We start from the raw sequence: 26522 nt of genomic DNA, 5'->3' as shown, positions 1-26522 counted from the left end.
ATCTTGTCAAGCACTTGCCAAACTGTCAGTGAGGCAGATATAAGTGGGCTGGTGGGCACATTATTGTTTTAAAAATATCCGTCAGTCTTAAAACTTCAAATACAGTCCAAAAATAGAATAGACAAAACTAAATAGATAAGCAAACAAATGAAAAATAGGTGATTGAATTAAAATATTGATAGACAGATTTAAAAAAACAGAGAAATACATGTATGTATCATAAAATTCCAAAGAGGTGTGGACCAAAAATAAAAAAACATGATTATGGCCAATGTGAACATGACCGTAAAATAGATCTCATACATTTTCTCTCTCTCTTTCTCTCTCTCTCTCTCTCTCTCTCTCTCTCTCTTTCTCTCTCTCTTTCTCTCTCTCTCTCTCTCTAGCTTTTTGTAGTTATTACTTCAATTGATCAGATATTCTAAGATTCATTTGTATATGTCTACAGCTCCATTGTGATAAGATGTACAATCTAGACTGACGGTGGTGTAGATCTTTTGGTCTCTACTAGGCTAGTCTAAGTTTATTGTCTACAGTAAACAAGAACAGATTTGCACCAGACGCCTGAATCCCAATGATGTACATGTTAATGTGTCTCTTGCATGTACATAGCTCATAGCCTCCATAATGTGACCAGTCTGCAGTGTTGTAACATGAGATAATGTGGATGTGGGTTTGTTATTGGTGTCGTTTAAGGTGCAGGGCAGCCTTGTATTGTCAGGATTGTGACTGCTGTGATACTGCAGCAGCAACATTGTATTGCTGTTGTTACTGTTGTTGTTAGTGGTATTGCAATATTGTTAGTACTGGAGTCCTACTTGTTTTTATTGTGAATATTTTATATCAATTGTTTTATTCCCTCAATATTTATTTGTTTGTTTGTTTGTTTGTTTATGAAAAAAGTTATGTGACTGGATTTTGGTAAATTGGTTTATTATCATGATTTGAGCCAGAAAAAATAATAAAGAAAACAATTAAAATTTGATTATTACTAAGTTGTACATACTTAGTAGAGTAGAAACAAAACCTTGCAGCAATTTTTGGTGTTGGTAAATTGTTTTGCACACATTAAGTCAAGTATTGATAGCATCAGAGTTGTTTTGTTGCTGAGGTAGTGCATGGCTTCACATTACTGTAATTGTTGCTGCACATTGTCAGGAACAGCAGAGATATTAGATTTTCACCCTGTTTATATGTCAGTTTACAGAGAACACCGCCCAGCGCAACTAAGTTGCTTAAGTCTGAAAATTGGTCTTGACTTTTAGGCTGAAATTTTCAGTTTAATTTGGCATGGGATAATTCAGGAGTAGGCAACTTAAGTGAACCATTGTGTTTGTGCTACAGAAATTAAGAAAAAGGCCAGTATGTTAGGCCAATGGTTTCTTTATTTTAATGGACAACATTAAAATATCCCTAAAGGAAGTAAATCAAAATTTTTAGTCTGTTAGTTCAGAACATCTCTCCGGGGTTTAAGTTCTTCAGTGAAACAAGGCCCCCAGAGTTAGAGCTGCCGTTTACAAGCCCTGCTCAACAGGGAAGAAAAGCCTGCCTGGATCCTCCCTAGTACGTCTGATTGAGTTTTGCACCAGTCATTGTTGGTTGCTTTCCCAGACAATTTGACTTTTTTTGCCCATTTTGCTGCAAATTGGAGCTCCTGCTGAGGAGCCGCTGTTTCAAGAGCAGTAATTGTGCGCTTCAGAACACTACCTCTCTTGTGCGTCTACGCTCCTTGAAAGAGACCTTCCACTCCTGACACTCGTACTGTTACAAAAACAGACATTTGAATGCCGTGTGTCTGCCTACTTACTCTGTGTACTACTCCAGTGATACTTGCAGCATTTGGTGCTTTTTGGCCTGTTTCCAGTTTTTTTGGAAATGGAAACCCCAGCTTGAATAAGGGTCTACTTTTGCTGAGGTGTAAGCTTAGTGAAAAGGGACAAAAATGGCACATGTAACCTGGAATGATGTTTGGAAATTATAAAAGCATAAGTGCGCCCTACCTGAATTATTCAAAAGTCAGTGAATGCTAGATAAAACACAAGATACAGCTTCTACTTCATATATTTGGCAAACACACTAGTCACTAGTTTTCTATTTATGGTCATTTCCATGACTAAGTATTCTCTTAATGTTATATTTTAAAACTGGAATGGAAATCATATTAGATAGCCCAAGTCTGTCAACTTAGCATAGAGCCAAGTGAGATTTTGCGAGATTTGGAGGAGAGTGGAGTCAGAAATAATAGCAGACTAGTAGAGCAACATAGAAGCCAGCTAGCTGGCATAAGATGTCCATGAACACTTTTCTCGTTGTTTACTCATAGAGTTCTGTAGAATTTCAGTCTTCTTCAAAACAATGCCGATTCACCATGTTTTTTATGACACTTCCATATTGCTTTGAGACGCCATTCCCAGCACATGGATGGCATTGCCAGCACATGGACAGCTATGTGATTTAAGCTTCTGGGAATTCCCTTCTGTTTACATCAATTGCGATATGTTATGATAAAATTTGCCAAACAGTTGAAGAGATGTAAGAGGCTATTGCATTAATTTGTGTATCATTATTGAGCCTAGAATGTAATAAATAAATGAATACATTTTGACGTCCCTGAGAGGCAGATTTAATTACAATTATTCAAATACCAGGTTATATTTAGAATCATTACATGGATTAATTGCTCAGACAGATTTTTTAAAAAACATTTTAGTCAGCCAATAAAGACAGACTAGCATTTGTATGGGACTATTTTTGATTTGCAATCTTAGTTTTAATCTTCCCTCAAATAGTCACTTTTTGTTCGGATGACAGCACACATGCTTGGATAGATTAAGTTGTGTTTCAATAGTTCTGATTGTTTTTCTTTCTGATGAAAAAGAGTATTTTTTGTCAGTTTGTAACAGATTTATTTCAAAAGTAGTTATTTTTCTTCTATGCATATATGATAACACAAAGTCAGTTTTTATACCTGGAATTCATTATTTATTTATTTATTTATTTATTATTATTATTATTATTATTATTATTATTATTATTATTATTATTATTATTATTGCACAACATATAAGCATGCAACATCAGCTCTCCAGAGCAGTAGGCACTCCTGCAGTAACTGTACCCTAATTAGTCTGTCAAATAAACCACCCCTGACAGGCCACTGAGTGATCAGAAACATGGCCACAGAGAACCAGAACAGGGTGTGGTGCTTAAAACAGGAAAAAACAGACTTGAAAGAAAAGACATCAGTAGTGCGAAAAAGACTAGATGTATATGTGAACTTTATGTTTTCAATTACCCCTGTGGAGTATCTAAGCACCTGCCAGAGGCTGCCACCCCACTAGGGGGCGCCAGGTCACTCAGGTAGGTTATTGGTACCTACGGCTGGCAGATAGCTTGAAGGTCTGTACTATCCATTCTTTTTTACTGTTCAGTGTTTTTTTTATAAAGTGTGTTTGTTAGATTTGTGGTTTACTACAAGGTGTGATGTTTTAGACTGTTAGTACACTTGGGTGGGTTGAACTTTTTTTTCTTAAAATATGAATACTTATGTCTTCTGTTGTGCAGTGAAAAAGTGAAAACCAATATATTTTGTTTTAAGCCAAAGTAATGACTTTCAGTGTTTCTTTTTTCATTTGGTTTAACTTGTTATAGATATATTTAAACTATGTCTGCACACAGGCAGGCAACATGTACTGGAAGTTATTCCTTTCTCTTTGTTTAATGTGCACAATAACAGTAACAAGAACTGTTTTAAGAATTAAATTATATCAATATTTCTGTACAAAGGCTATAATATTGTGAAATGGCAACCAGTGTCATTTTTACAGTACCTCACATAAGTAAAAAGAATGAACAAGGAAAGATTTTTCCTTCAAGTGTATGGCAAATTGGCATTCAGGAATTTTTTTTTTCATAAAGTTCTGCAAACAAAACATCTAGTATTCATCAGAGCCAATAAAGGTACACCTTATCCTTGAAGTAAACTGAATGTGCCGCCCCCTGGTGACCCAGATTATGTTTTGGCATGTGTGTTGTCATTGATATGATCCAGGAAAAAACATGGGATGGTTTCAGGAAAGATCTTGAAGATCAGAATTTAGGTTGACTTTGCCCCAAGATATGTCAGTAAGTAGTCCAATTAAATGGAAATAATGTGCCTCTTTCAAAACAAGAAAGATGTGTCTGTTTCAAGCCAATACAGCAATTTATTATTTTTTTATATAGTATTAGTGGACAACCATAGATAAATCTTGAAGACAGGTAGGCTAAATTTTTGAATGCAATTAAGACTATTTTTTGGGCTAAAGTTCTTTCATGAGTCCCCCCTCCCCCCCCCCCCCCAAATCCCCTTTCTCTGCCTAACCTTGCAAACGGTTAGTTTACCCGTGTGGAGGCAGCCTAATTATCTCCAACTGACTTTCGGGGCCGTGACCTTCTCCGATCACACAGTTGTACGCACACGTGAAATAGAAACCTTCCACTGTGAGCTCCAACATGATGGATCCTCGGCTGACACCTTGTGAGGCAGTCAGGGGTTTCAATTAGTTACTTTGAACTTTTTTCTAGCTGCTTGAAGTCACAACGAAATGATAAAAAAGGATAATTTTGACCTTTGGTTGTAATTAATGTGAGGGGATGTTACAGCAAGGTGATGCTTCTGTCTTATCTGTTTTTGCATTTTTTATTTTAGTCCGATTTTTTTTTTTTTTATAGCTGCTGATGAAGAAGTTTTTTAAATAAGGGAACTGAAGCCTCACATTTAGGAATTCTATGCAAATTTGCCTGTCTAGGCTGTGGAAAAAAAGTGAGCTAAAAATTGAGACATTTTATGCAATCTCTTCATACCCCCCAGTATAATTAGTACACAAATGAACACACACACACACACACACACACACACACACACACACACACACACACGCGCGCACACACACGAAAACCAAAGTTGCAGTGTTTTTTTTTTATTATTCACGTTTTGCAGTGCCACCCCTCCTCCTATCATCACTTTGAGAAAACTCCATGGATAAGACTTCATACATGTGAGACAACTGTAATTTCACATCTGATTTGTAATTGTCATTTCATGTTTTAACATAAGATATTGTGTGGTGTGCCTTCCTGATTTGGATTTTGTTTGGAATGCTTTGTTTATACATTTATTTCAAATTATCAGTTTACACTCTTTGCTTACTAATGTATCATTTTTGTTTTTTAATTTATTTACCTTTTTTTTTTAAATACTTCAGCAGAACACTTACAGAATACAACAAAAAAATAATAGCATGTAGGAAACAGGATGTCTTTTTCTGATTGATATTAAAGAATGACCTTTATCTTTGCCTACTTAGTAAGCTTTACGTTTTATCTAGAAAAACAAGATATGATTTTATATAATTCTAAAAAAAGGATTTTTTATTGGGTTTGCATTTGATTTTTTTTTTTTGTTTATTACCAACAAATACATTGAGTATAATTGATAGAATTTTAAATGCACTTGATTATGAAACCTGCCATATCAATAAAATTTTGTTTTCCAGTTTGGATTTCTCTCTCTCTCTCTCTCTCTCTCTCTCTCTCTCTCTCTCTCTCTCTCTCTCTCTCTCTCTCTCTCTCGTTAGATTACAAAATAGAAATCGCACCCTTCAAATTGCGCCTGGTAACCCTCTTGACTTTCCACTCCCAGAAGAATTGTCAACTCGAACTTCCAGACTTCCTCTGAGCGCCTAAGTCACTTTTTGCCTGATTAATGAGAAATTTCACCCGCGTCTCGAGTGGATTGTAATGTAGCTGCGAGCACCCTAAGGATTCCATTTTGGTATTGAAACGTTCACTTCTCCAGGTAGAGCAATGCGGCGGCATTAATAAGCCAGGGCAACGGGGGGTTGGAATAATTAACCCAACTATCAGAATCCCTGAAACATTCCATAGAAGGCTCCCGTGGGGGCTGACAAGCTGATGAATAAACGAGGAATAAAAAATAGCAGAAGCCCTGTGGACCCACGATCTGACCAAATGCCATTAACTTCAATAGCGAGGAAGAGATATTATTAGTCAGTGGGGAATCGGAATGAGCAGGAGGAAATTTTCACAGCAAATCAACACAGATGTATTGAGAAAGCACGGCCACTTTGATGAGGAATTATATACTTGGGACTCTAATTGCTACAGTGTTCGGGGACATTAAGATCAAGGAAAAAAATAAGGATGACCTTTGATATAACCCAGTGAGCTGTACAAGTTGTCCGAGCATTTTAGTGAACTTCAGAGACATTCCCGACTTCAGCTGAGGTTAATTTCGAAAGAAAATGGTTAATTGAATTATGTTTCTACTCTTGAAGGAGCAAGAGTATTTGTTCATGAGATAATTTCAGTGTAAGGAGTGACTTGATCCGGGTTAGATCTGATTTTGTCTTCACACAGCATAATGACAGACCTTTCTACTTAGCTATAATTGATATACCTCCAGTGACTGGATACAGATGATACATGATCTAATGCAGTTGAAGCTGTTCACTTGAAATACTAGGACAGTAAATTGGATTGTTACTGATTTGTACCTTTGTCATTACTGGTGTTACTGAGTTGAGCTGTTTGCATTGACAATTTGTAAAACTAAGTTTGATTTTAAAATAAAACAAGATTTGCTTTGATGAACACATACCCATATGCACAAGTTGACACCTCACTGCTGTAGCAGTAAATCTCTGTTTGAATCAATTCACTCCTCTCTTCTTATAGATTAATACAAGCTTGTTGTCTACAAAATATTTTTTTCTGTTTTTTAAATCAATTTATGTTTCAATTAGTATGTGTGGAACTAAGCAAGTCTGTGCCATCACCAGTTATTATATATAATATATTTGAAAGCTTCATTACAAATCCAACTCTTTACAGCTATGTCACAGTTTCAAACTACACTGAATATACAACTGTCTGAAATACATGATAAGCTGTTGTTATGATTTAGTATGACGTATGGATCGAGAACTGTGAACTGACAGATTATACAACAGATCAGGATCCATTGCTGAACAGATATAGCCCATGGAAAAAGTAATCACATATATAAAAACATAAAGACTAACATGACAGTAGAAAAATAGAATTAAATGTGTTTATGGAGGAAAAAATTTGTTTTGACCATCACTCCATACATATCTTATAGATTTTCTTCAATCCAGGCACCCACCCACATAACAATCCCAAACTACAGTGTGATATTTTCATGAATTATTTGATATTCTACTTGATATGGTCACTAAATATGCGTGTGAGTTTGTGTGTGTGTGTGTGTGAGAGAGAGAGAGAGAGAGAGAGAGAGAGAGAGAGGGATCCCTGTTGTACAATTTTATTAGAAACATGGAAGGGTTTGTTAAACAAACACTTAAAACAGATCTGTTATTTATTTAAAGGGATAATAACTCTTCGTATGAGATCTATATTTCACAATAAAAACATTGTGAATAACTCATAGAAATATAATATTTTCTGTTTTACCACAAAAACGGCAGTTTTGTGATATATGAGCTTGTCTTTAGACCACGTGACCTCCATTGATGGCTATACTCTGTTAAAATCAGTTAAGAGATTTTAACAAAAAAAAAAACTTTTTAGAAAAAAAACCAGGGACTAACTTTGAATGTAAAAATGGATTCATTAACCATTAGTAAGTATGGGAAATTTGTTGTTTACTCCAGGAAAATTCATTTTTTGGCCGAAACGAAGAGTTATTATCCCTTTAAGTTATTTTTATTCCCAGGCACCTGTATAGACCGTAGCCCCTACAGTGAGACCAGTGGTAGCAACTCCCCTGTGATGTCACCACATGACGTGGACGGTAGCAAAAGTCCAACAAACGCAGGAGAAGCCTGTCTTGGAATACCAGAGGATCAGGTGACTTATATATGGTCCAATCAGGTTTAGGTTGTCTTTTTCCATGTGTGTGGTTGAATCAGATTTAAAGATTTACATTTCCCAGATAGGTATCATCCAGTTAAGTTTTTTAGTTTACATTTAAAGACCAGAAAAACATTTTACTTCCAGCATAGGCTGCAGCATATATCTAGATATATTGATGAACATGTTAACAATTAGCATTAGGAAACACCTAAAACAATGGGAATAATATTAGGCTCAGTGAAAAATAATTGTGCACCTTTCTAGTTTACATTTACGTACATATATGTGTGTATGTCTTAATAATTAAATTTTTTGGGGCTAAAATGTCTTTACACTCCAGTTTCGCTTCGTTTATGCATTGCTAGCACTGTATCTATGTAATATTATTTTTATTTGCTTTAAACATGCACCATGATGTATCTTGAAATCTTGCTTTTCCAGCTGCCGTACACCCTTGGTGTAACTGAGACCACACCCTACGCCTGCCAGTTCTGTGACAAGGCATTTGGACGTCTTAGCCACCTGAAGAAACATGAGCAGGTATATGCTGGAACAGATCTCAGACTGTCCCCCATATCAGTTTCAAAGAAAAAAGATAAATATTTTAGTACTTGAAGATATTCTGCATTTGTTTGAATATGTTTCATAGTCATTTTTATCCTGCCAAACTTTTATCTCAGACAATTCAGAAATTAAAGGTAAAACCCCTTAAAGGAAAGTTTATCTGAAGCCTACTGTATCCGATGCTGTTATTACTTTCTCAGCCTTCTCAGTGAACAAGGTGGGAGCTATGACATCTCACAAATTCAAGAGCACACGGGAATTAAAAATTGTTTTGAGCAGATAATCAAGTACAGATTACCTTGAAAGAAGTAGGCAGTTTGATTATTATTCCCCCCATCATACAATCTCCCCAGTAATTACTGAGCTAGAAGAATGCTGTCTACTTCCTGAAATTAAAGCTACAAACATGTATTACATGTCACTGGTACACTTTACCAATTTGAATGTCCTTTGTGTAATACGAATTAATTAATGAAAATGTCCTTTAATTTGTGTGTTTGGTGAATTCAGATATTGGTTTCAGGTATTAGGGTTTTCTTCTTGTTCTAGGACTCTCCACTTTTCTGTTGAAATAAAGGGTTAGGTAGTAGCAGGAATTGTGGTGAAATAGGGATGGTAGGATAAGCAGATTTCTTCTTTTTTCTCTTTTTTTTTTTTTTTTTTTTTTTTTTTTTTTTTTTTTTTTTTTTGTGTCCAAGATCTAAAATCAGGAGTAAGTCTCTTCAGACTTTGTAGAGCACATATTTCTTTGATGCATCTTACTCTCTTTTAAAGTCTCTTTAAAATTTTTTTCTATGATATATTTAAAAGTAATCTTGAATTTAGTTCATACATGGTTTATGGCACAAACCAGAAACACTCCAGTTCCTCCATCCCTGGGAAGTCTCCAGTGGTTGGGAATTAAATTAGCAATTTTTGTCCATTTGTTACGGGAACATTTTATAACAAAATGTAAATGGCTCAACAGTCCACTGTGGTCGCCAATTATAAAAGTAGTCCTTTTAGGTCTCTCTATCACTCCACCAGAGCTTCTGTTTACATGAGAAATTTACCCCAATGGTAAATATATGATCATGGGTGGAAGTTGTAAAAAGTGAAAATCCTAAAAATGTAGCTTGCATTTTCTCACCACATTAAGACTATGTGACAAAATGACCAAAATGAAGACTGAAAATCCTAAAATCAGGCATAACCCAGAAATCTTTCACCCATGTAAAATTATTTTGCTGAGGAAAATGGAAATTTTTTACTGCTCAAGTTTACCATTGATTAAATTCAATTTTTCACTTTCTTAAAAGAAAATCTACCCTAGAGTTAGTCCATCTAGCCCTTCTCCTTTCCATATATGTATATATTTTGTACATGTAAAAGGCTTTATCATCGGACTCCCCGTAGGATTATCTGCCAGACAGCTGGAGATGGATGACATGGAAGAGCCCAATACATGGGAGACCTGGAGACCATTTCCAATCAACTTTTCCACTGAACTTCAATATGGAAAAATTTTCTGCTGTGTCTCTGGTGTAAGTGGGAAGTAAACTGAGGAAATTTATTTTTAAATCCTGAGTGGGAATTCTGGTTCAGTGTGCCTTGAGACTCTCCGTCTCCCCTGCTGATCAGGGGTTTTGGGACAGTTTAACGAAAGAAATTGTGCCTGAAGTCTAAACTTTTAGGTCAAGATTTTTGTGTGCTTTGTCCCTAAATGAGTGAGTAATAGTCCTATTAAATGAAATATTGTGTTTGTTTTATTTTTATCAAGAAAGACACAAATTAATTTCATTTGAGACCAATATTATGCCTTGTGCTGAGACAAACCAAAATTTCAATTTCAGGCCAGATCAGTTTTTGAGCTGTAAGGTTCTTTACGAAATTGTCCTGAAATTTAACCTTTTTGTAAGAATAAGTTTTGAAAGGCAGGCAATCTAGGCTCATAACATTTAAAAAGCTCATAGTGGCATAGAACAAGCAATAAGGAAGTAAAATAATGTTAAGAGACTTCATGGCATGTAAGATAAGTTAAAAAAGGAAGTCATTTTTTAACATGATTCTAACGCTTTTGGTAATTTGTTGACAACATACAAAATCTGCCCTTGTTTGCAACACCCATTAATACCTAACACCAACCAGTGTCACTTTTGGGTGTTAATTTACAGAAAACCAAATTTGTCTAACAACTTTAGGTACGTGCATGCCATAATGTCAGATATATAGTGCATCAGACACCTCGTCCCTTGAGATGAAAACCCATCGGGCCAATGGAGAACTCTGGTAGACATAACAAAGATTATGTAAAAACAACAGCAAGGTTATTGATTCTAAACCCATTAACAATGGGAAAGGGCTGAAGGTCATGCAACTGTCTGAACAGTTTCCAGATGATTGGTAGTTAGAGCATGCAACACTATGGGCAAGTCATCAATACACAATATGTTTGGGATTTTATGGTGGTGCATTGGACTTATTATGTGTGTATACACGTACATGTACATCACTTTATGCTGCCAACATTGGTAGCTTATTTAATGACTTCACCACTTGTTGAATAATTATAGTCTGAGTTTTAGAACCAATTCAGACCAGGTTCTTCATTTTGAGATTTCCATGCCAGCTGTTCTGAACTTCAGCTGCATTTCATTGAAGTATGTGGCACCAATCACAAACTTAACGCTTAACTTGTCATTTCCACCCAAATATATAAGTCTCAAGCAAGATACCTTCAAGAGGAAATGTTGTGGTGGAAATAACTAGTTTACCTCTAGTTTGAAGAAGTTATTTTCATAACTTTCAGACACAGTTGACATAATTGTTTGCTAGGTTTCACAAAATTTAATTTTTTACCTTTCCCAGGTTCATGGTGACCAGATGCCATACAGGTGTGACTTCTGCCAGAGATTGTTCAAACACAAGCGTAGCAGGGACAGGCATGTGAAACTTCACACTGGGGACAAGAAATACAAGTGTCTGCACTGTGACTCTGCATTCTCAAGGTAGGGGGTGTGTTTTATGAAAAGTTTTGGACTTCAGCTAAGACTGCTATACTTGGATAGGTGAAGGCCGTTATTTGATTTTTTGATATACTTATGTAGTCTAATAGTACTTTATAAATATTGGCCTACAGTGTACATATATATAGCTGACAGAACTAATAGACAACATTGTCACCTCTGAGTAATTACAATCTGCTCTTTTGGCTAAAGTATGGCAGAAAGCACCAGCTAAGCAGTCTCTGGGAATCTAAGTGAAGTGCAACTTAGGTAGCTAAGATTTGTCACTGTGTGGGAGTTTTGTTTCCCATTTATTTAGTTCTAACATGGTTTGACCTGATGTTTTTGTTTTTTTTTTCATTTCTCAGGAGTGACCACCTGAAGATTCATATGAAGACCCACGACACAGCCAAGCCTTACCAGTGTGTGGAGTGCAATCGAGGGTACACCACTCCTGCTGCGCTCACATCACACATGATCAGCCACATCAAGACCAGCCAGTCTGAGGATGGGTTTACTGTGGACGAGGAGCACCTGCAGAATAACAAGGACCATGACAAGGTGGGTCTCCTACGTACCAGTCCAGTGTACAGCTGGGGAATTATAGATAAATTCAGATGTATTTTTGTTATTTATTATTTATTTATTTGTTATTTATTAGCTTTGTTTCATTTTCATTTTGATGTTGTCAGGCGGCAGAGATATTGCACTGCAGTACAAGTCCAACATAAAACTGGCAAATTTCAGATAAATTTTGGTTTACTGCCATTATTTATTTTTTTAATTCTTTAATTTATTCATTTATTTATTTATAAAGCTTTGATTGATTTTTATTTTGATATTCTCAGGTGGCAGAGATACTACACTGCAGTCGGTGTAAGGATTCTTTTGCTACTTGGAACGACTTGGAGAGACACCTGATCAAGGCGCACTCAGAGAAGAGTCCTGACAAACATGTCTGCCCTGTCTGCAAGGAAGCCTTCGACTCCTCAGATGCCCTGTGCACTCACATCAAGGGTCATGCTGTCATGACCTCACCCAGCATCTCTGACGATGCTCCTAGCTCGAAGAGGCCCAGGTTGACACCAAAATCAGTGAATTTGAGTGTCACTGAGAAGAGTGGTGGGGACAACGCCTGTCCGTACTGCTCCAAGAAGTACCCTAGTTTGGAAGTGCTGGAGATTCACATTCACACAATGCATGAGGGTAAGCCGACCTTGATCTACGACTGCCATTACTGCGGAGCTGTCTTCCCATCATCCTATGTCCTAAATGAGCACATACAACTGTCACATGATGGCCGTACCACACCCATTTTCCCCTGTGAGTTCTGTACTATGGATTTCACTGGGAGTGAGGCACTGGAATATCACATGAATAATGTGCACAACTTTCTCCCAGATAACAGTGAGAGTGCATTCTGTTCACAGTGTAACGCTGGTTTTCCCAACAGTGCCACCCTGGCTGATCATGTCCAGAAGATCCACAGTGGGGGGTCCTCTTTAAAAGTGCCGGACATTAGCAAGTATGTCCACCAGAAGGGCAGCAAATCAGGCGGAAAGAGCTCACGAAAGGATAAAAACAGTGACCGATTTGACGACACGAGCCGTGCATCCACAGGCACACACCCTAATGCATCCCGTTCTCCTACTAACTCCAACAATGCCACCGCTTCAGCAGACGCCCTGATCTGCGACCAGTGTCTGTCTTCCTTCGACACCTTTGATGCCTACGCCAGCCACATGCAGACCCACCTGGACAAGGGGTCCCAAGGAGGGCACCTGCATATCTGCCACCAGTGTGGGTCAGACTTCACCTCTGAGGACCAGCTGGAGGCCCACTCTCTGTCCCACTACCTGAACCTGACCACGGAGTTTGGCTGTACCAGCTGCCTGAAGCTGTTCTCCAAGCCTGATGAGCTGCAGAAACACCTGATGGATATCCATGCACATCACCTGTACAGGTGCTCTCTGTGTAAGGAGACCTTTGATTCCAAGGTAAGGTTTCTCCACTTTGCTGACATACAGCTTTTAAATCTATTTATGTGATCCTTCAATTTGTGTACAGCTTGAGCATAATTATTTATTTTACTTTATGTTTCTTGTGGTAGACATGGTTTTATAAATTTAACAAATACAATATTTTCATTTACTTATATTTATGCCTGACGTAACTGTTTTTTATTTCAAAATCCCAATTAAGTTATAGGATCATGTTTAAGTTTTTTAATTTCCTATAATTTTATTATTCATGACATTTTTGAAAATATTTCACATTGAAATTATTTTTACTTATAGTTTAAAAACTGGCTTAATTGTAAATATGAGCTTCACTATCAACTTTTTATGTGGACATTGATTGAAAGTTTTTTAAAAGCACATTGAGATAAATGAATGTACTAGGATAATTAGCATGGGTACTATCAGTGTAGCATACTTGATTCTCTTCATGGGGGCTTTCAGGTTAATACTATCATTATGGGCAATATTAGGTTCATGTTTATCATTATGGGCACTTTCAGGTATAACTATTATTATTATTGTCACTTTCAGGTGAATTTCCAGGTCCAGTTTAATGTTATCATTATGGGCAATATTAGGCTAATGTGATCATTATTGTCACTTTTAGGTGAATGTCCAGGTCCACTTTGCTATCAAGCACAGTAATGAGTGTAAGCTGTACCAGTGTACTGCCTGTACCACGATATTCAGGTCAGAGATGGAGTGGCAACTACATGTCAAAGTTAACCATCTCCACATCACCAAGCCTTATAGGTAATCATTGAACTAGGTCTTTACTTAAATACATACAAACTGAAGAGAGGTACCCAGTAGCTAGGTTACACTTTTAGTTGTTTTCATTCTGCATTGACAAATTAAATCACATGGATGTCATATGCCTTCATTTTGCAGAATATTAATTTTGGTCATTTTATAGGGGATGGGAATTTTCTTCCCTTTTACGAGTATAGAAGTTAGATACTTGCTGGATATTGTTTGAGGCAAATAAGTAGTCTTAAGATTTCTTCCTTTAACAAGGTAATTAGTATGTGTAAGTGTAGTGACAAATATCCACTGTCATGTTACCCGTGTGAACAAAGCTTTAGAAACGAAAGAAACCTAGCAATACTTCCAGACCTTTTATTTAAAAATTCAACAAAGCGAACAAAGCTTTAGAAATGAAAGAAACCTAGCAATACTTCCAGACCTTTTATTAAAAAATTCAACCTTAAACATGGACATTGAGTAACCTGTTAGATTTACATATTTTACATACATCTCTGCTCCACCATCCACAGGTGCCTCTTTTGTAAGGACAGTTTCTCAGCAGAACTGGATCTCCAGATGCACCTGACCAGCCACAAGAAGGAGTTCATGTGTCCAGCCTGCAATGAGGCCTTCCACGTGGAGTTCCTACTGGACAAACACATCCAGGACAAACATGCTGATTCCACCAGCTCCGCAGCTCCCACGCCCCAACTGGCATCTCCAGTTGCCCCTCCTCCTCCTCAAACACCAACCCCGAAACTGAAAGAGAACAGCAACTCCAACTCAGATGTGATTGATCTCAGCAGCAGTGTCATGGCTCTGCCCAGTCCCCAGCTGGTACAGCAGCTTCACCAGCAGCTGTCGCTTAGCAACCACCAACACCACCACCAAGGAGGTCAAGGTCACAGGTCAAGGTCAAGTAACAGAATGAGGGAGATTTACCAGTGTGAACTGTGCGATGCCAAGTTCAGCAATGACCTGTCTTTTCAAAACCATTATGTCTACAAACACAGTCTCAAAGCTCCCATGGAGAAATACCAAAAAGGAGCTTCTGTCTCATCAGCCGGTTCCATGGCAACATCGGTGTCATCTTCACAGAACAGTCTGGTTCCTAGTGAGAAGTACTCCCATCGCTGTGTGTACTGTAACCAGACCTTCAAGACCAAGTCTGAACTGGAGAAACACACCAAGACTCATGGTACCTCCAGCAGTCATAAGTGTAAGGTGTGTGATGAAGTCTTCCCCAGTGTTAACATTCTGGCTGAGCACAAGCTGAGTCACTGCAAGGTGGGCCAGGCCAACACGTGTGCTGTATGCAGGCTTATGCTGAGAAATGAGGAGCATTTCTACTCCCACACCCAGAGCCATGGGGTGAAGGGAGGCAGCACGCAGTGTATTGTGTGCAGGCAGACTTTGACGTCTGTTGTAGAACTCCAGATGCATGCGCGTCATCATTTCAGGGAAACCCTGGCCACATTCACGTGCTGTGTGTGCCTGAAGAGCTACGACTCCAAAGAGAACCTCATCACTAAGGTGAACAGCAGTGGCAGGGAGTATTACGTCTGTAAGATGTGTTACCATGGCAACGGAGCAGGCAGCCCCCAGCCCACGCACTACACCTGCCGAGTATGCCTGAAGATCTTCTCCAACACTGACAACATGGTCAGCAAGCTCAACGCCAGCGGGAAGGAGTACCACATCTGTAAGCAGTGTTACCATGGCAACCAGGATGTGGACCCGTGCAAGATGTCGCCTCAGTTCTATACCTGCTGTGCCTGTCTGAAAACGTACGAAACCAAGGACAGTCTGGTCTCAAGGTTGAACTCCAGCGGACGGGAATATTTTGTGTGTAACTTGTGTTACTATGGCAACCAGAAGGCAGAAGTAAAGAAAGAGCACAGGTGTCCGGTGTGCAGTGTCAAGTTTGAGTCTCAGGCTTTACTGGACGTCCATGCCACTGTACACAACAAAAAGACCTACCAGTGCATAAAGTGCCAGCAGTCGTTTGCTACTGAGTACGAGATCCAGGTCCATGTGGCCACACACATGATGCAGGAGGGGACAATACTGGACTGCAGACTCTGCGGACGTGCCTTTGAATCCCCAGCCAAGCTCCAGTGCCACCTGATAGAGCACTCCTATGAGCCTGGCTGGTACCACTGTTATATCTGTGAGCGGACCTTCGACCAGGCTGTGGACATTCAGAACCATGTCCTGGAGCATGAGAACAGCTTGAGGAAGTTTGCATGCACGCAGTGCAGCCAGTCATTCTTTTTCAGTGGAGAACTACAGAATCATCTGTACACACACGCCAAGGAGCTGAAGTCCCCCTCCTCTGGGCAAGGACGGAGAAGTAGATCTGGTGTGCGAGCCGATGAGGGGTCATCTCCTGTATCAGGAAGACAGGGCCTCATAGCCTACCAGTCTAGTTCATCTCCCAGTGAAGGGGTAGGTAGTGGAGGGCTGGTGGGTAAGATGGATGGAGAGAGGGGTGTGGCAGGGAACACACAGGACACACAGGACCAGGAGACAGAGAGGGACACATTCCAGGTTACTGGGTATGAGAATCTCCAACATGTGCTCCTGGCACCTCCCTCACAGCAACAGAAGGCAGTGGCAGCAGAGTTTCACTGTCCTGACTGCAACAAGGTTGGTATGGTAGCACTGTGTAGAGATATTTGTAACTAAATATTGAATGTTGAGTGCTGTTTTCATTTTAAGTCTCAAGCTTGCTGACCATGTTGCTTAGCTTAGACTGCTTAACTAAGAAGCCTATTGCAATTATTCAAAAGGTTTTTGGTAAAATAAAATATTAGTAATGAACAAATAAAATTTAGAAAGTATGTAATGGAAATCTGTTCTTAATTTACCAGACTTTCCTTGATGTTGGCAGCCTGAGTAGCCATATAAAGCAGCATGAGAAGAGGGAGATATTCAAGTGTTCTCTGTGCCCTCAGGTAGGTGGGTTTTTTGTTCAACCATGAGGGCAACTGCAGGTGTGCAGATTTTTGCTCCTCCTAGGAGTTATTTTAAATTTAAGATTGAAAATTGTTGCCTGACTTTACCTGAAACTTTAAAAAAGGTGAAATTTAGGGACAGGTTTTTAATAATAATAATAATAAAAATCATAATTAGAAAAATACAAATACAGATAAAATAATGACAATAACAATACAATCTCTGTTAATAACACAATACTTCACACTTTTCCTAGCTATAAAACTAAATATATAATTATTATTTTTTTACTAGAAAAAAAGCTGTGTTGTTATTATTATCATTTGTATACTATCCAGATCTTCCCAGACAGCCTGAGCTTCCAGCAGCACTTCATCCTCACCCACGCCAGTGTGACCTCAGACAAGGGTCAGGGTAGCTATAACTGTCCAGATTGTGAGCTAGACTTTACCAGTCTGCCTCTGCTGCAGGCTCACATGAGGACTCATAGCTCTGGTGAGTGGAGTGAAGTGATCCGAGTAAAACTAGAGAGCTCTCAAGTAGCACAGACATTACACATTGATATTGTAGAATTATTCTTTTGTTTAGAGACTAAATAACACATGTTATATAGTGTATAACTAAAGGATAATGCTGTTGTATCATTCCATCTAGGGACTTTGAAAAACCTCCTTCATAGTACCTGAAGTATTGATTCTGTTTTATTGAATTTTATTCAAGTAATTTACTTTTTTGAAGAGGAAGAGTGGTAACCCAGTAAGTTTTAAATGTAATATACATTTGATCACTAAAGGAATTGTTTCTAATTAGGAAAAGAGAACTGCAAGACTCCTTCCAACAGCGACAAGGCAGCAGCCAATGCCTCTGCACCATCTAAAGACTTCAGCTGTTCTGTGTGTGAGAAAACTTTCTCCAAGAGAAATCATCTGAAGGAACACATGCAGGCACACTTCACCAAGCAGGTATGTCACCGTATATAACACATGCAGACACACTTCACCAAGCAGGTATGTCACTGTATATTACACATGCAGGCACACTTCACCAAGCAGGTATGTCACTGTATATAACACATGCAGACACACTTCACCAAGCAGGTATGTCACTGTATATAACACATGCAGACACACTTCACCAAGCAGGTATGTCACTGTATATAACACATGCAGACACACTTCACCAAGCAGGTATGGCTCTGTATATAACACATGCAGACACACTTCACCAAGCAGGTATGTCACTGTATATAACACATGCAGACACACTTCACCAAGCAGGTATGTCACTGTATATAACACATGCAGACACACTTCACCAAGCAGGTATGTCACCGTATATAACACATGCAGACACACTTCACCAAGCAGGTATGGCTCTGTATATTACACATCACATTATATTTGCTTATAAGTCATGCAAAGAGCATTATGTCGCTATACAACAATATATATAGTTTCATCACTACGTGCATCCAAATACCAGATTACACCCCAATTGGTTCAGATCTGAAATCCAAAGTCAAGGTTAATCTGGATCCAAAGCATATTTTGTCTGTCTTAACATGCATGACGTTAATTTAAGTTATATAAGTCTATGTAATGTTTAATTCATAAACTGTCCTTTCATTTCAGTCTAATAATTATTGGTGTGAGTTGTGCAGTGAAAGTTTCACCACAGCAAAATACCTGAGGCGGCACTTGATTGCTGTCCACCACAAGACCTTCGATAATGTCTGTAAACTCTGCAATGAGTCTTTTACCTTGGCCAAAAACCTCAAACGTCACATGCATCGCGTGCACGCAGTGGGGAAGAATGGATCACCCATGAATTCTATCATGGGATGTGAGGCGTCGTCATCAGCGAGTCAAAGTCCAGAGTGTGAGGAGACACAGGATTTGCCAGGCAGTAATGAAAATGGCGGAAGAGAAAGCCCATTGGCTGCTGCAAGTTGCCATGACGACAGCTCTCAGTTTGGGGTGAAAGAGCAAAGTTCATGCAGCACAGAGGATGATTTGACCCAGGAGGAAGCCACAACCTCCGAGACCAGTTTGTGAAAGAGGAAACACATCTAGGGCTATGAAAAACAAATGATCATTTTTAAGTCACCAAGACATGGAGAAAAATGAACCAGGATATTTTTTACAGGGATGCTAGTCTTCTGGTTTTTACCGGAATTCCGGTTTTTTGCGTCCAGTTATAAAATTTTCTGGTACTATATTTTGTTCCGGAATTCTCGTTTTTAACGTGGTCGCGGACTGGACGAACGATGCGTCAGAGGAACGTCGCATTGCGACAGAGCTGCGTTTCAACACAATATCTAGTCACAACCGTAGCACGTGATTTATTTATGGCGCTTGATTGGTTGGAAATGTAGGCTTTAATGTCGGCACCCATGTGGAAAGTTTTGACACCGCGTGCGCGGAATTTTGAACTAAACCAAACTAAATGGATTTCGCGGAGAGGGGAACAGACGATATTAGAAACATCGACATTACTGTCAAAAATAGATTTAGTTGGAGTTGGCTGGAGGAAAAGGACAATAATGACGATTTTTTTTCTACCTATGTTCGGAAGCGAAAGTCCCCCGGAGAAGCTTGGTGTGTATGGTGCAACGACGTGATCCAGTACGGAAGCAGTGGTAAAAAAGCTCTGAAAAACCATGCTAAAACAACTAAGCATGCCAAAGCACGTAGTTGTTGCTTACGTGAGGGATCATTACTGTCTACTATGGGTGGTAGGTGTTTATGTACTGATGGCACTTCCATCTTGTCAATGTCAAGATTATCCTTGGAAACAACTGTTGAAAATTACCATGAAGTTGTGATGACATATATTGCAATATATTTATTAAATAAAATTTGAAATATAGTAATTGTTTCATAATCAATTTGTACCCCCCCGGTCTTTGCCAAAAAAAAGTTCAGGTTTTCTTTCCGGACCCCACTAGCATCCCTGTTTTTAATTTTAAGCTGTTGAACTCGGACTCATTTTAAATTGAAGACCTTATATGGCATAAATATACCCCTTTTACTCTATGTAATGTTTAATTTTTATTTTTAAGGGGTGCAGTGTCAGTAGAATGTTTTAAGGCTCAACTCATGATTACAGTTGGGGAAAGCAATCTGCCATGTAAGCAATTGGTCCTATTCAAGATGACGCCTTTAAACTAATAAAATCATAAGTGAAAAGTTCCTAGCTCTTTTGGACAAGAGAAAAATTTCAGCAGTTGCTTTTCTATTATCTATGGATTTCAATTACATACGAGTTAATTTTGATTCAGACTTAAAATTGTCTGAGGTCTACTAGTCTTACTGGGCTGAAATGGGCAAAGTGCAGACCAGGAAAGTAATCTTTTGAGTGTTTTATTTCCCAATACATGCTTGTAATCACAGTAAAACCTCATGTCAGTGGAGTTGTACTTTCAGGATAAAATAGATGGCCCCCAGTTCCTGCTTTGTGTCTAATATATGTAAAAGATTCAACTGATCCTCAGAATCTTGAATCCAATAACAAGTGCCTTGTATAATACAGTATGTTGCTTTCATGTATATGCATGTGGCTAATGAACATATTATTCTCATTCTTAATGATAAAAAATGCCATAAGAGAAAGATATTTTCCCATTATATATTGTTCATATTTATTTAATTTTAAATATTTTCTCCAGTGTTGTAGTTGGAGAGGGGGGTAGTATGAGAATAGAATCAATACTCAGAATAGTATTAGTACTTTAAAATCATATGAAATTTAAGCACTTATATTTGTAGTATGATCTCATTAATTACAACTGTATTGTAGGCTCACTCAGTGTATACATATAGAAATAATTTTATTATTTTTTCAACCAATATTGTTAAGGCTGAAAGTCTTGAATGTTGTTTGTATTTTGTATAGAAGGAAATTATACAGGTAGCACATAGCAGATGAAAGAGTATATTGTTTCATTGTTCTAAACAGTGTGGCTTGCTTGAATAAAATTATTTTTAAGAACATTTTCAGGCTCAGTCGTTCAATACTTAAAGGGATAACAACTCTTCATATGAGATCTGTATTTCACAATAAATACATCGTAAAAAAACTCCCAAATATATAATATATTGTATTTTACCACAAAAACGGCAGTTATATTAATTATTCTGAAATCTGTGCTTGTCATTAGACATTATTGCAAAAAAAAAAAGACAAAAAAATTTTTAAAAGCCATGGACTTACTTTGAACGTAGAAAGGGATTCATTAACCATTGGTAAGTATGGGAAAATTGTCGTTTACCCCAGGAAAGTTAATTTTTTGGCCAAAGTAAGCAGTTATTATCCTTTTAAAGGTAGATATTGAACTTTAATTATAACCTTTTCAGTTACAGCTCACAAAATATAATACATTGCTATGAAAATGGCATTTGTCATTCATAAAATAATTTAATAAGGCAGTCATTTGGTGAAAAGCAAAATATAATGAAAAAATGAATTGACAACAACTTCCACAATGTCAAAATCAGTGACCCCTAAATATTCTCTTTTAATAGTAATAAAATATTTCATGAGACACTTTAGAGATTATGATAATCACAATGGTATTGGCGACGATTATAATAACTTAAATACTTTTAATAACTTTTAATTATTAACATAAATACGTGTTACTGCCGACATGTTATTTGAGATGCACAACGGGTTATAACATAGTTTCTTAAAGGAATTGCATCAGATGAGAAAAACTCACTTAGGCCAATCGCCAGGAAAAGAATAAAATTGCGGTAGTTGAGACAACCATTGCGCTGCAGCTGATTTGGGGCCTTATGCAATATTTTTGCCCCCCCCCCCCCCCCCCATGCTCCCCCGTCCTCCCTTAAAAAGGGCATAACATGAGTTAAAATGCGGTAGTTTGGACGACAGACTTATGACTGAGCCACTGTGGTTGTTTTTAAATACATATAAACATTTGAGAGCTGCTTGCATTTTCCTTATAGACATTTTCTCTTGAGCGTGGTCAGATTCTGTAAGATTTAGATGTATTGCTGATATTAGTGTACAACGTGATAAAATCAAGGACTTAACGTGGTTTTTTTTAAACACAACTCAAACAAAAATAAACGAATAAATGAAGAAGTAGATAGATAGATAGATAGATAGATAGATAGATAGATAGGTAAATAGATAGATAGATCAAATGAAATATAAGGCACAAGTTGAAATCTGAAAGAAAAACAAATGAAAAACAGGACAAAAGTCTATGCATATTTTGTATCATTTTATTTACAACAGTTCCCTTTCATGATAGCAAAAACATTCCCTTCACACGTCATCACATTATCACTGTCTAAAACTGTCTTTGGTGTGATGTTATATATAAATATATACTTAAATTGCCCCTGTTCTAAGTAATCAAACATATATACACAAACCAATATCTTTACCTTTTAAAACTTACAACAAAAATAGCCTATATCTTATGAAGAACGAAAAAATATTGTTTTTAATTCAAGTATATTTCTATATTTTAAAAGCTTAGTACTCTAATTGCTATCTTTTATCAAAATTTTTATGCATCGAAAAACAATTATGTGACTTCAATTTGCCATGATAAAACAATCAGACTTTATTAGTTGCGTTGCACAAAAGGCCTATAAATCTAACTCCCTGTTTATTGAAACAGAACTTTTTTGTTACGTCAACTGAGAACAATTACTTGAAATGGATCTATCATAATCTCCACTTTCGGCAGCTTGCGGCTCAAAGATACGCAATTTAATTAGAAAAATGTAAATATAAAACCCCGCCATCACTGATAAATCTGTCATAACAGTTTGAAAAAGACACCCTTAATTACTTGATGAGCATTTCAATTGCGAAATAGCTTCTTTCAATAATATGTAAGTCTTACCAGCATTTATACGGCCTGCTACAGCGCTAGTACTTTCCATACAAAATAAGAACAACATTTCATTCTTGTGACGTAATTTTACAAGAACAGGTGCTTTACGAAAGAGAAAGCATAAAATGTGACACTACGAACCTACTTATCCTTTAAATAATGAATTGAATATTTTAATAAATTAAAATATACCTTGTTCTGAACAAGACTGTAAAAAACAGATACAGTATCCGTGAAATCTTGGATACAATATTGTCCTGTGAAAAATTATCAACCCCCTTAAAATGTATACCTTTTTCATACACATTTGGCAAATGTCTTGTACGTGTTCTAAGTGGTGTAACATGGAGAGGTAGAAAAATATTTAGTTAGTTTTTATTTTTTTTATATAAACATGGAGAGTTAACGATTAAAGAAAAGAGATAGCATCCAGTTATATCGTGTAAAAATAAATATAACCCAGTATTCATCAAACGTGAAAGTGGTTATGAGAAAAATTAGATTATTTACTCTATTAAAGAAAGGCTTATTTGTCGCTTTCTTTTTAATTATCTACGTTGATGTGACAACGGTTTTATGCAAAGCTCGAAGAAATATATTTATTCTGAATGCTTTGGTACTAATGTCCTCATGACATTTGTGAGTGTTTTCTAAATGTCAAATGTACCAATGAAAAAAGTAATAAGTGCAGTCAAGAAAATAAAAGCGTGGGGTTTTAGCATTACGTGTTCTATTTTTCCTTGATTTAAAAAGGCGCTGCATTGGCGTCTAGTTCCATGGCGTTTTTAACAACTTCCTTGTTCAAATGAAAGATGATACCGAAATAAATTACAATCTTTTAAGATGAATAAATCCTAATTGTCCTCTTGAATGCTTTACTTGTAGAGTAGAAGCATGCAGAATTTTGAATAGGCCTATTATAGGATTTAGGAATACAAATTACACACTTTTTGAGATTTTTTTCCCATTGGCCTTCTTGAGAAGAAAGAATATCGCACGGCAATCCAAAAATTAAACGTTTGGAAAATAGGGCCTAAAACCAGTCACATTTAATCCAATTATTCTCACTGCGCAAGAATGATAGACTGTGTCTCGCGTCGATAAAGCACCTTTCCGTTCGTCTGCTTCACGTTTCCGCTTCCGGTGGAGTCATGGCGACGGGTGGCGAAGGAGCCGTTTGTGATCACGGAGCGATGGTAATGGAGACTGTCTCTACGCCACGACCTGGACCAAACTGGAAAGATGAAAGATTTGGAAAAAATTGTCAGAATGCTTTTAAAAAGAACAAGACACTGTTTACTAGATAATATCAGATAAAAAAAATAAACATTTTGTGAAAGAAAAAATAAAGTCCCCTTAAACTGTTTCTTAGGAAAATGTTATAAATATAGGCCTATGCGTAGTTTGGAATGGATAACAACTTTGTCTTTGTCAAGATGGGTTTGAGAATGAACCACAATTTTACTACAGCACACTGCATGTAAAGACTATAATGATTGCACTTTCATGAAAGGACTGGTAGGCCTATGCCTAATTAGGCACGAGTGTACAACCGTGTTTAAAGTTCATGTCCTTAAAACATCACGTTGACTCACTTAGGTAAGCCTAGATTCATACGTACAACTCATAAGATAAAACAGAAGTACCTGTGCAATTTGCAATTTTTCTTATAATCACGAAGGGCTGGGTAACTTGACTCACAAGACACTATAATGAATGAATTGATAAAAATGGAATAAAAAGGCAACAAACACTCTTATCTTATACAAAACTGCGCCAAAACACCTATACGGTTTAAGTATTATAAATTTAAAGGCATGCACATGCAGTAAGAGTGAGAAAACGCCGGGATCTAAGCACTATTTGCAAACCAATGTTTGCATTCGGTACCCACTTTATGTGTGCACACGCTCGAGCACACACACACGCACACACGCACATCCACACTCACACACACAGTTATACCATAATTTATATACCATTTTTGCAATCTTGATTACATGAATCTACACATAACATGCTATCCAAATAATTGAATTATTATAATACATTCTGAACTGCAGTTTGACAGCAAAGGCGAACGATAAAAACTTGCAATAGAATAACATATTTATTTCAAAACATTAGGTCATCTGCTTCGGTTGACCATCCCGTCTGCTTCGGTTGACCATCCCGTCTTCTTTTTCATCAACATTTCTGATGATCTCCTTCAGATATCTTATCCACAAACAAGAAAACATACATGAAAACTCTACCGCCATCACTGGCGTAAATTATTTCTACAGCAAACATGTAGGTGCCTTGAGAGCCCCTGGATGGAAATTTAATTTTCACTCACGTTTCCTGTTTATCAACAGACGGCAATGAGAATGGAGCTTGAAGAAATGCGTATAATAAATGAGGATTGTAACATTAGAGGCAATTATCCATGTTATTAGTGGAATTGGGTCTGTGTGCCAAATGACAGATCCTCCAAACTGCACTGAAATTTTGCGTAAGTATGAAGAGAACAAAAAGTCGAACCACAACGTCATTGTAACAGCTGCACATCAAATGTAGGAAATTAAAGTATATAAATATTTAAATCTTTACGTAATTCGGTAGTGCCGGGCAAATTTTGCAAAAAAAAAAATCATCGGTTTGAAATATACGTTTTCTATGAACGATATCAATTTTCAACATCCATTGTGTTTTACTTCCTTTCAGTTCATTAGTCTAGGGACATGATTTGCGTATCCCTACATAATTTTCTGTCTTCTGGTCTTCAACAATGCAAAACGGCTGCAAAACACAGAAAAAAATGGTCTAAAAATTGTGCCAGTTGTGGATTTTTTGCAAAAGCCGAAGCAGGCTCGTAGGCAAGAGGGGTTCGGATTTCGAAAGAACCGCCATTTTGGCTGGGAAAAGGTCCACACTGAATCTAATTTGGATCTACTTGTAGGTTCTATCCGATTTTTAAAACGTAATTTTCACGGTAAAAAAGGTCCACATGTCGCGACAATAATGGGTGACAAAAAAGGGAATTGACCCCCCTTCTATTACGTTTAATTCGTTGGGTCTCTCCACCCGCCATGATGAACGAGATCAATTCCAAATCTTCTGCCATTTAATCGACGACAAATTTCAACAACAATGAAAGTGACTTCCCTAATGTAGATGGAAGGAAAATATTGATTAAACAGTCGGAGTGATAAATCTTGTAATCTGAATTTTCTTTTTCAATTAGGAATGGTCTTAAGCCGCAAATAGAGCTCAAAGGTGGAAAGGCATTCCTAGTTTTAGATGATATCTCAACTCAGGGGTTTTGGTTCAGTAAAGAAATTGGTTCAAAAAGTGGTCTAAAGTTTAATAACAATATTTTAGCCCACTTTGACCAAACGTTTATAAGAAATAATCTAAATATGAAATATTGCGTATGTTTTATAACAGAAAGACATGGCTTATGTTCCAGACTGGCACTTCCTTTATTTAATTGGA

General features: G+C 37.4%; 2 protein-coding genes across 4 annotated transcripts in view; one reads left to right on the top strand and one right to left on the bottom strand.

Annotated features, from left to right (window-relative positions):
• LOC106154052 (zinc finger protein 423-like) overlaps nt 1-21165 on the top strand; it is a 35672-nt gene extending 14507 nt beyond the window's left edge. For all 3 annotated transcript variants that reach the window (XM_087011153.1, XM_087011152.1, XM_087011154.1), the window contains 11 exons: nt 7760-7893; nt 8341-8439; nt 11311-11450; nt 11816-12008; nt 12296-13444; nt 14076-14221; nt 14746-16864; nt 17089-17172; nt 17512-17668; nt 17984-18135; nt 18805-21165. In XM_087011153.1, coding sequence (XP_086867279.1) covers nt 7760-7893; nt 8341-8439; nt 11311-11450; nt 11816-12008; nt 12296-13444; nt 14076-14221; nt 14746-16864; nt 17089-17172; nt 17512-17668; nt 17984-18135; nt 18805-19227 — 4796 coding nt within the window. In that variant the 3' untranslated portion in view covers nt 19228-21165. The remainder of the gene's footprint in view (nt 1-7759; nt 7894-8340; nt 8440-11310; nt 11451-11815; nt 12009-12295; nt 13445-14075; nt 14222-14745; nt 16865-17088; nt 17173-17511; nt 17669-17983; nt 18136-18804) is intronic.
• A 1255-nt stretch (nt 21166-22420) lies between these two features.
• LOC106178898 (thyrotropin-releasing hormone receptor-like) overlaps nt 22421-26522 on the bottom strand; it is a 49277-nt gene continuing 45175 nt past the window's right edge. The window contains exon 4 of the mRNA XM_087011449.1: nt 22421-24279. Coding sequence (XP_086867575.1) covers nt 24110-24279 — 170 coding nt within the window. The 3' untranslated portion in view covers nt 22421-24109. The remainder of the gene's footprint in view (nt 24280-26522) is intronic.

This window comes from Lingula anatina, chromosome 4, assembly GCF_051362555.1.
Source record: "Lingula anatina isolate TDL-2025a chromosome 4, LinAna3.0, whole genome shotgun sequence".
NCBI lineage: Eukaryota > Metazoa > Brachiopoda > Lingulata > Lingulida > Lingulidae > Lingula > Lingula anatina.
This window is presented reverse-complemented; position numbering and strand designations above follow the sequence as displayed.